The sequence below is a fragment of the Lates calcarifer genome, linkage group LG9 (assembly GCF_001640805.2).
Source record: "Lates calcarifer isolate ASB-BC8 linkage group LG9, TLL_Latcal_v3, whole genome shotgun sequence".
Taxonomy (NCBI): Eukaryota; Metazoa; Chordata; class Actinopteri; family Centropomidae; genus Lates; species Lates calcarifer.
The window spans coordinates 21,687,633-21,698,972 of NC_066841.1; the positions used below are offsets into that span (position 1 = coordinate 21,687,633).

An 11,340-nucleotide genomic window follows, 5' to 3' on the forward strand; every position below is an offset into this window, starting at 1 on the left:
AGTCAGATCAGGTTTGGACCCAATCTGGGTTGGACTGGCAAAATTAATGTTTCAAAAGAAGAGACCAAGTCCAAAATAGCCCAGAGCACAATTAAACCTGATCCAAAATGTGATCAACCTAAAGAGACCCAGAGTTTATAGAGTCCTTTCACATCCATTCGTCCCTACCCATTCCTTTTGACCTGGGTTGTGAATAGTGTTACAAAGAGCACACTAAAAGTCCAAATTTCTACCTCTGCTGCTTCAGCCATTAGTCTCACCCAAATTTACAACAGGAAATCACTGCAGTGCCACTTTAATTAGCAGTTGTTTCCCATGTGACAGTTTGCAAGTCAGTTTGTCAACAGTGTTACTTCTTATTAGTACAAAGTAGTAGAGTATGTTGTTTTCTTTTATTCTACTTGCTAAATCAATAGGATATGTCACTTCATATATATATAGCACATGCTGTACATACTGTCAGATTTGTTCTCAATATGCATTTAGGACTGAAAAGGTTTTTAAATATCCATGAGCTAGAAAGAGATTCAGACATCTGGGGGCACTATTGTGAACTATAACAAAATCAGGGAGTCTTTAAGTCTGGTCATTGTTCTGCTGTGAAGCACTCACTCTCCCCTGCTGTTACAGAGCAACATTACAAACAAAACACGGGTTACTCTATATTTGTATATCAAAAAAAAAAAAAAAAAAATCTCTATATATATATTATATATATATATATATATATATATATATATATATACATACATACATACACACACACACACACACACACACAACACAAACACACATACATACATACATATATATGCCTATCTATACACATATATAAATATATCAGTCCGACCTGGAGGGGCTCCTTGTCTTTGATATGTCACATTAAATGAAACAAAAGACCTCCTGTCAACATTTTACAACCAAATAATAGTGTTAGTGTGTCTCGTTTTCTTGATTTCTGTCCTGTTAGATAGATTAGATAGAGCCTGTCTGATAATATACTGTGTTCTCTGAAGAAACCAAATGTCACCTGTACTCATACAGCAATCAGCAGTGTCAGCCACCATGTCATTTGACATCTCCTAATCACTGTATGTATTTTTTTGCCAAAGGCCCCATTCCTCTCCAGTCCCCATCTGTCATGTGTTGAGCCATGATGATGGATAATAGTGTAACAGAAATCATTAACTGGTCTTAATATCTCATGGTGGCGGACCTCTTGTCCACACTGCAAATTTAAAACTAACCTGTAAATAAACTTTGTAGTCTGATGACATAAATTAAGGGAGTGGAAAAATTATGTCAAATTTCAACATGGAGAAAGATATTTATTTTAAATTAGACTTTTCTCTGCTTTTTTTCTTTTCTGTCTTTAATATTTTGGTTTTAGTTGTAAGTTGATTTGCATGTTGATTTTTTGTTTCCTCTGTTGTTTTGTTGCCTTTTGATTTTAGCAGATTGTGTATTTTTCTCTTTTTGAGTCTGTACCTATCTTTTCAATGCCTTTTGAAGACAAGACATGTTGACAAAAGCAGATCAAACCTGCTTTCTCCTGCTTTCACACAAATGTGGATGGAATCAACCTAGCTGGCTGAAGCAGTAATGTTTTGATACACTGTACTGTTAACAGTTACAGATATGCTTTTTCTAACATTTTAACATTTATGATTACCAATACTTTGTACATCTTTATTGCAATAAATAAATCAAATGAAATCAGTCAACATTTGAAGTCCCCTTTTGTGCTCAGTATTAATATTAATTCAATTCAATTCAGTTTTATTTATAGAGCGCCAAATTGGGGGGTGGGGTGGGGGGCAGGAGAACATAGTGTAATGCAGATTTTGATATATTCAGATATATATTCAGAGACAGTGATGAATTGGTATCAGTAATAGTAGTAATAATGACAGTTAAAATAGTGATTACAAGTAACAGTAATACCAGAAATAGCACTAAGAATCTAAGTATAGCAGCAGATGTTGAGTGGAGTTGTAGGAGCAGCAGGAGACTTGTCATCACAGATCAGACTCTACAGCTCCAGAGGCAGAAATACCTGCAGAAAGAGACAGAAAAGGAGAGAGAGATGGAAGATTCAAGATTTTTTATAGTCGATTATCTCTATGTGCAGGATATACAGAAAAATTGAAAAAACGTTTCTCTCACTCTCTCTTAATAAAAGAAAAGAAAAATAGAATAAGAAATATATAGAGAAATATGTATATAACATATATAAAATAGAATAAAAATAAAATGTATAAAATACAAAATGTATAAAATACAAAATATAATAAAGTATAAAAAATATGTAACTCAAACCTATATACAACAGAGGCGGTATTGCAATATGGTAGCAGCTTGTTTGACAGTTGTGCAAATAGTACAGTAAGGTGCACACAGATTGTAGATTGTAATGTTATGGAGCAGAAAATGGAAGTGGAGAACAGCTGAGGTAGAGTCATTGTGAAATAGGTGTGTTACAGTCCAGAGGTAGGGGGCAGACGGGAGAGGTAGTGAGCAGAATTCAGTATCCTGAAAGCCTGGCAGAAGAAGCTGTTTTGCAGTCTGGTGGATCAAACCCGGAGGCTACAGTACCTTTTCCCTGAGGGCAGAAGACTGAAGAGAGAATGTGAGAGGTGGGAGGTGTCAACAGCAATGCTAATTGCTCTGCAGGTGAGGCGGGTGTGGAAAATGTCTGTGAGGGAGGGTAGATGGGCACCAATGATTTTGCTGGCTGTGTTCACAATGCATTGCAGTCTTTCAGCAGGAGGCCCTGCAGCCTCCATAGCACACAGGTGGTTCCCTGGTAGAAGGAGCACATAGGACTCATGCGCTCCTCAGTTTGTGGAGGCAGTAGAGGCGTGTTTGAGTCTTCTTGGCCAGCGATGTGGAGTTCTCAGTCCAGGAGAGGTCCTCAGAGATGTGCATCCCCAGGAACTTGGTGTTGCTCACCCTCTCCACAGCAGCACCGTCGATGGTCAGTGGGGGATGTTGTGAATGTCCTCTCCTGAAGTGGACCACAATCTCTTTGGTTTTCCCCACGTTGAGGTGGAGACTGTTGTCTTTACACCACTGGACCAGTTGGCATGCAGGTTGATGACAGAAAGAGCAAACAAATTACTGTAAAGCTTGGCATTGGCCAAATAACACAAATCCTCAAGGTAAAAATGCAATGTAATATTAAAAAGAAATTATGAAAGTATAGTCAGGCACTTCTGTCCTCCTGACTTAATCTGTTTTTGACTTGTAAAACAGGAATCATTTGGACATGTAGACAAAAGAAAAGTTACTTGCAGAGCATGTGGTCAAAGAACAAAAGACACAAGGACAAAATGACAGGTATGAAGTGCAAAATGGACTACAAGCCCAGATGTTGTCAAAGTTACATGGCAAAAGCCACCCGCAAAAAGCCACGCAAAGAGAGACTGTTCTGTTTTACCCTGGGGAATGATGTCACATTTGAAGGCGGTCTCTGCCAGTCAGGACTTGTTATTCTTCCATTCTTTGTCTCAGTCAGAACAAAAAATTATCTTTCTTATTAAACTCTGTTTAATTTGGAGTTGCACACATAAATCACATATTCACCTCGACCATGACCAATTGAACATTAAACATTAAAGAAGACGATATATAAATGGTGAGAAATACTGACAAGAAAGAAACTATACAAACATGGTGTCAGATGAATCATAAATCTTTCTAACAATATCTAATCAATAAATTACTGGCGATACAGAACAGGTTGTTTATTATGAAGCAGATATAACGGAATAAGATATAATATATGATACTCTCTATAAGATATAATACTCTCCTTCTTAACCCAACCGGTCGAGGCAGATGGCCGCCCACCCTGAGTCCAGCTCTGCTTGAGGTTTCTGCCTCTTAAAAGGAAGTTGATGTGATATGTGATATGTGATATGAGGAAAAACAGGGAGATGCCAGTTCCACATTAAGACAGAAATGAAGTGTGATTTATGACAAAGATCTGGTTAGAGACTTACAGAGAACAAACAGGAGAGGACTAGTTTTGGATGTGTAGTCAACAGAATTCTTTTTGTGTTGCTTCTCTTGATAAACGTAACTCAGTTCAAATATCCAATGAAGTCTTGTATAAATGAACTCTTTTTCATTCTGGAGATTTTGTTTTTTTTATTCCTATGTCAGCCTTGTGTCCATTTCAGTTGAGCTTCCTGAACTGGCCTTTTGACCTCTGACCTGTTCATAGATTTCCTCAAGGTACTCATTGTACATCTCCTTGACATGCTAATAGCTGATCTGGAGTTTGAAAATATTGTTTCCCACTTGGTTAATGGATGTTGGTCATAAATTCAGTCCTTACTTTAACCTAAACCTGTCTCTGGTTTCCAGTGTATGTATGTCACATCCCCAACTGTATACTCATCTATATATACTCATGCCAGGCCTGGTGTTGCTACATCAGTCTCAGCATTAACTGCTGGATGTGGCTGGGCCTGCTCAGGTGTGTGCTCTGTAACCACGCAGTGATGTAATGGTGTACTAACTGTGACATCACTGGTCAGAAGTTAAACCACTTAGATTTTCAGTTGGTGTTATGTTGAAGCTACTGTAATCTCTGTGTGATTATATCATTGTTTGAGGTCTAAAGGTTTTTTACTAAATAATAAATAAATATAATAAAATCTGCTGTGGATATTCATGGTCCCAAAAGAGTGAACAGCAGCTGTGTTGCTGAAATGTGTCCATTATGGCTCCAGACAGTCTTCCACCTCCAATTCTCTGTCACAATAAAAGAAGAACAGAAAAATATATGACCAGCACAGGCAGAGAACTGAGCTGTACTATTCAAAGACAGCATCCTCATCAGTCAGTTTTTCTTTTGTAGAACCACAACTGGCACTATAATAACAATAAGTACAACACAAAGGGACAAAATGATTGAAAAAATAATTTTACAAAGTCTCCTTCTTTTATGTTCTGCCTCTTTCTTCTTCAGTAAAGAATCAAATCCTGGTGTGTAGAGATCCTCAAGCCAAAAGTCCATATCTTTAGGGGTCTTCTCTTCCTCCTGAGAGTAAAACAAGAATACACTTAACATCACCTTAAACATCACCATCAACAAATAGCTTGTGATTCTTGCTGTCATTCACACCTCTGCATACTGATATGTATTAGTTTATTAGTTGCCTGTTCCCTTTATGTTTGTCATCTTGTAGGCAAAAATTAATCATGAGAAATCAATTTATTTAGATTTTATATCTCCATTAGTGAATTTACTACTATTTCCATATTATTTTTATGTTGTTACAATATGTTCACAAATACAAGACATGGCTTGTTAGCTCCAGCTCTGTCCGTGGTGAATGATGACCAGGGTAATGGAAAGGAGTTTGTGGGAATTGCAGAGAATTTCACGTAATAAAGTTAAAATGAACAGAAGATGGCAGTAATACATCACTTCATTATGGTGGAACAAACTATTTAATCACAACAAGCAGAGAAAAAAATCATCCAGCAACTGAATAATGATTCAGACTGAAGTAGGTGGGTGTTTGTTTAACACAACAATAAGAAAGGGTAAGAGGAAAATAGAAACCTAAGACGTGAATTAATTTTATTTAAGCACTCAATGGTACGAAAGACTTTTCCCAGTTGTTTCCAAACCAATTCCAACTAGATAAAATGCATTTCCTGCGGAAAATGCATGTGAATGCTTCACATTTGCACTATTGCTCTTCAAATCATTATCCATATCAGTAATCCTATTTTTTTTTTTTTTTAAATCAATAACCACTCACTGCTGGACTCAAACTGCCAACCTCATGATAGAGGCATTAGCTCTACCAGTTGTGTCACTGAAGACCACAGGATACTGGGTGATGGTAAAATTAATTGTAGTGGTAGTAAAATTGCAAACTTGCATAAATAGCAAAATTGCAAAAAGCGTAAAATATTAATAATGATCTTTATTATTATTGTGTAGATAAAGTGAATAACGACCACAGTATGGCAGTTTAAAAATGGGCCTGGTTTTGGTGTTTTATGAACAGAGAGAGAGAGACAGATAATATGGAGATGAATAGAGCAGGCGAGGGCTCCTCTTGATGATCAGAGGCTGCTACGGCAAAAAAACGTGAATCCTATGGTCGCACTATTGCTCTTCAAATCTTTATTAATATTATTATTAGTAATACTATTTTTTAAATCTATAACCACCCACTGCTGGACTCAAACCAGCAACCTCATGACTGATAGGCAACTGCTCTACTGGTTGCACCACTGAAGACCACAGTATGGTGCTAAGATCAATTGTAGTGGTAGTGAAATTGCAAAATTGCAAAAAGAGTACAAACAGCACAATTGCAAAAAGCATAAAATGTTCATAATGCCCTCTGTTTCTCTGGAGGGTTTTTTGATATTTGTCTGGGTCGGGGCTTGAACACGAGACCTTGGGTTGGTAGGCATCTGCATTACCCATCTCATCACTGAAGTCCACAGTGCAAACCCTGGCAGCAAAAGCAATTGTAGTGATAGTAAAATTGCTAAATTGTTATAAATAGCAAAGTAGCATAAAAGCATAAACAGTTGCAAAAAGTTGAATAAGCAAAACAGTAAAAAGCTTCAAAAGTGAAACGTTTTCATAGCAACGTGCCTTTGAATGACCTGGTTTTCTGCATTGGTCATAAAATGTGACCTGATCTTCATCTAGGTCCCAACTACAGACAAACACAATGTGTTTAAGATGGTAACACACAAACAATTCTAATCTTTCACGTCTTTACTGAACACACTCATTAAACATTCACAGTGCTGGTGGAAACAGTCAGTGAAGCCTTGGATGTGAGAAGTGGTTGAAGCTCCTTTGGCAGCAGTAACCTCAGTCCAGCTCTTCCAGGAGCAGTGGATCAGAGCTGCACAACATTCTGTTGTATTTCTATTTAAGCAACTGTCTGATGAGGAAGTGAGCTATAGAAAAAACGTTTCTGTTTAATTTGGCAACCATGAAAAACTGTTGATAGCTTCTTATTGGACATTGCCTTAACTTATGCACAGACTAGTTGGTAAACAGTGATCAGTGGGATGGAGTTGCAGAGCATTAGTAGCCATTGGTAACAGATTACACAACGAACTTCACAAGGCAGCTTCATTATATTTTTCATAGATCATTATCTTTACCTTTAGCTCACACATAAAAAAACTTCTAGGACTGCCTTCTTTAACCTGCGTAATATTACTGAAAGCAGACATTTTCTGTCTCAAAAGGATGCAGAAAAACTAGTCCACGCATTTGTTTCTTCCAGGCTGGACTACTGTAATTCATTATTATCAGGCTGACAAGTTGATCCAAAATGCTGCAGCACTGACAGGAACTAGAAACAATCAAATCCAGAGTAGAATTTTAAATCCTGCTCCTCACCTACAAAGCCCTTAATGGTCGGGCTCCATCCTTTCTTAAAGAGCTTATAGTTGCCTACAATCCCACTAGAACATTGCGCTTCCAGAGTTTCCAAGAGTAGAATGGGAGGCAGAGCCTTCAGCTCAGGCTCCTCTACTGTGAAACCTTCTCCCAGTTTGGGTCTGGGAGGCAGAAACACCCTCTGTACCTTTAAGAGTAGGCTTAAAACTTTCCTTTCTGATAAAGCTTATAGGTAGGGTTAGCTCAGATTTGCTTGACCCATCCCTTAGTTATGGTGCTATAGGCCTAGAATGCTGGGGAATTTTCTATGATGCACTGAGCTTCTCTCTCTCTCTCTCTCTCTCCCTCTCTATCTCTCTCTCAGTATGGATTCTTATCCCATAAATACATGTTACTAACCCTTTCTCGTAGTTTTGTGCTCTCGCTCCTCTTCTGTCTCTTTCTGCAGGTATTTCTGCCTCTGGAGCTGTAGAGTCTGATCTGTGATGACAAGTCTCCTGCTGCTCCTACAACTCCACTCAACACCTGCTGTTATACTAATTATTAGTGCTGTTTCTAGTATTATTGCTACTTTTGCAGTTACTACTTTAATTATCACTACTATCATTACTTCTACTGTATTATTAGTATCACTTCACATTTTTTACATGGAATCTGTGTTATGCTATGGTCTTCTGATGCTATTCTCTACCTCCCTCCCTCTCCCCCTTCCCCTCTCTCTCTCTCTCCTTCTTAACCCAACCGGTCGAGGCAGATGGCCGCCCACCCTGAGTCTGGTTCTGCTCGAGGTTTCTGCCTCTTAAAATGCCTCTGTCACCTAGTGCTGCTCATGGTGGGATCTGTTGGGTCTCTCTCTGTAATTATAATAATCTAAAGAGTACGGCCTAGACCTCCTCTATATGAAAAGTGCCTTGAGATAACTTCTGCTGTGATTTGGTGCTATATAAATAAAACTGAATTGAAAATTGAATTGTATAGATCACCTGAAACCACAGGTAGTCCTTTGCTCTCTCTCTCTTAGTTAATAGTAATTTAATTAACTCCTGTAAGTTTATTTGGGAACATGTAGCACGCTGGCAGAATAGACAGGAAAGGGTCATAAGTTAATCCTTTGTTGTGATGTGGTGCAAATATCCTTGGAAATCTACAATCAAATAAAATATAAAAAACTGTATAACTTGCAGTGCACCTGGGGATCTGGGGATGAGTTGTTAATTCAGCCTTCAGTCCATGTTACAGTAACTCTTAATAGTGACAGTGTGTGAAGGAGAGTAACACCAATGAATCTGAGATGTTTTTGTTCTTAACTTAATAGAATCAAATGAACAGCCTGCAGTCTGCATCCATATATCCCCTCATCTATCTACTGTCCGCCTGTCTCTCTTTTTTGTCTTTGCACAATCTATCCCCCAAACGCCCATTCACAGTCAGTCATACACAGCCTCTCCTCCTCTCCTCAAATTACCTTCAAATAATTTGCAAGGTTGCCATGGATTGTTTGTGTGTCATACTCCTTAACAGTCCAGGAAGGCTTGGACTTGTCACTGTCCATTGTGTCCATCAATCTTATGTCCATGTAGAGAGGGTTCCTTTTAATGTTAGACTGCAGAGTGACTGGAGTGATGTGCTTCTCCAGGTATCTATCCACAAACATCACAGGAGTGCCCTCTGGGGATGGGGGAGACCTCCTTTCAGTTTCCTTTTGTTGTTCCCTCTGTGGAGACAATAAGAATTTGAATTCTCATCACATCAACCTGCCTTTCAGCACATTTTATAGACAGAGATGTGATATTAGACACAGAGAGAGAGAGTAGAAGTTGCTTTCATTTAAATATGATTCCTGACACTGATTCCATCCCTGCCACTCAGTCACAAGTTTATGATTTAACATAAATACACCATTATATGCTCCAGTTATTGTAAGTGTAATATTTAAGTCAGATAAACATCAGTGTGCAGTGTGTTCTGACTGCTGTAGGATTTTCAGAGTAACAGACCACACTTCACTTTATTTTACTTGACTCATTGAGGTCAACCCTTCTTCTGTTGTTACTCTCCTGTAAACAAAATGCCTGGATTCTGGATCAAATATGAGACCATAATCCTGTGCTCTGGATAGGATCACTGATCATTACTAAATATTGCTCTGTCCTGTTTTCCTTTTCAAGTCACTAACTCCTCACAGCATCAGGATGATGATCTCTGCTATAAGATAATATAATATATGCAGACTAACATGCACATCATAAACAGTCTACACATCTGTAATGTGGAATAACATTTATGGAATTAAATACAGTTATCAACAACAAAAGGAGAAACAAGACACAGAAGCACCCACAGAGATGGACATACAGTAAGAGTGTCTGTGGAATAATTCATACCTGGGAGTAGACCCTGTTTTGCCAGTGTCTTTGACTGGACATGACTGCCCCGACCTGGAACATGCCATGTGTGGCTGGCAATATTCCAACATCCAGCTGAAGAAACTTCTCTGGATGGTTGCTGTTGGGCAGAGCAGAGATGTCCATTTCGGCTCTGTTGCTCCTTCCACACTGACTGTTTCACCTGCCTGCAGCCTGGCTGGGTGGACATGCTCACTACAACTTGCAAGCTCTGTAATAATTTATGAGGGGCAAGATATTTATGACTCTGTATCGCTTGCAGGTGTGTGTAACCCAACCTGACCATTAAGAGCCTGAGGCTGAAAGCCAACAGTGAGCGAGAGAGAGAGAGAGAGAGAGAGAGAGAGAGAGAGAGAGAGAGAGAGAGAGAGAGAGAGAGTGAGTGAGAGAGAGAGAGAGAGAGAGAGAGAGAGAGAGAGAGAGAGGTATACCATAGCAAAGTCATCTGAGTATTGTGTTATGTGAAACCTGCTGCTGTCTAAAGAAGAATTACACTTCTCTGTGTGATGCTTGATACAAGACTGAGCCTTCGATCTATCATCTCTACTGTGATTTCTGCTGTGCTACAGTGGAGCCTGAGGGTATGGGGTCAGTTTATCAGCTCCTCACTCCAGAGCCAGACACCTGGACAGTTATTGCAGATAGCTCTAACAGCTCCTATACCTCCTGGTGACCCCCTGACCTTTCAACTCTGATCAGACCACTATTTACTGTTGATCAGCATTTTGGCTATATGTAATGGGCACATTCTAAATCTGGTCTGTGGCAGATCTTCTTTCCTCTAGTGCCTCCATCAGGTCAAAGTTTCCACTGATGCTGACACAAAAATCTAAACTGAAATGACAGTGGAGGAAATAAGTATTCAACACACCAACTTTTTTTTTCTTTAAACATATTTTCCACTGAAGATTGGTATTAACTCAGTATAACTACACAATGAAATAAATCTTAACATTCCATGTGCAATAATGTGGAATGACAAAGGAAAAAAGTAACACACAAACTAAAAATCCTTTGTTTGTAATGGCAGCTTCAAGACACGTCCAGTACAAAGAAACCAATTTGTTACAGTGTTCAGGTGGGATTTTAGCCCATTCTTCTGCACAGACAGTCTTTCAGTCTGGAAGATTCCTGGGGGCCCGCTGGTGAATCTTGATCTTCTGTTCCTTCCACAAATGTTCTGTTGGGTTTAAATCTGATGATTAGCTGGGCCATTCCAACACCTTTATTTTCCTCCTCTGGATCATTGTTCTGTTGGAAGGTCCACCAGAGTGGTGGAGTGATGTTCCCTCCACTCTTAAAGGTACAGAGGGTGTCTGCCTCCCAGACCCAAACTGGGAGAAGGTTTCACAGTAGAGGAGCCTGATAACTGAAGGCTCTGCCTCCCATTCTACTCCTGGAAACTCTAGGAACCATCAGTAAACCAGCATTCTGGGAGCACAGAGTCCTGGTGGGATTGTAGGGGACTATGAGATCTTTAAGGTAAGATGGAGCCTGACCATTAAGGGCTTTGTAAGTGAGGAGGAGGATTTTAAA

General features: G+C 39.2%; 1 protein-coding gene across 1 annotated transcript; it reads right to left on the minus strand.

Annotated features, from left to right (window-relative positions):
• Positions 1 to 4,787: 4,787 nt before the first annotated feature.
• On the minus strand, positions 4,788 to 9,930 carry LOC127142768 (major intrinsically disordered NOTCH2-binding receptor 1-like). Its single transcript, XM_051072697.1, has 3 exons — positions 9,784 to 9,930; positions 8,865 to 9,113; positions 4,788 to 5,041 (listed from the first exon to the last, which is right to left on the minus strand). The coding sequence occupies exons 1-3, from the start codon at positions 9,928 to 9,930 to the stop codon at positions 4,850 to 4,852; spliced, it is 588 nt and encodes a 195-aa protein (XP_050928654.1). The 3' UTR covers positions 4,788 to 4,849.
• Between the last annotated feature and the right edge of the window lie 1,410 nt (positions 9,931 to 11,340).

Coding starts and splice junctions, on each gene's coding strand:
- LOC127142768 (XM_051072697.1), bottom strand. CDS start 9,930: ATGGACATCTCTGCTCTGCCCAACAGCAACCATCCAGAGAAGTTTCTT. Junction 9,114..9,783: donor AAAACAGGGTCTACTCCCAG/GTATGAATTATT, acceptor TTGTCTCCACAG/AGGGAACAACAAAAGGAAAC. Junction 5,042..8,864: donor ACCTTGCAAATTATTTGAAG/GTAATTTGAGGA, acceptor CAGGAGGAAGAG/AAGACCCCTAAAGATATGGA.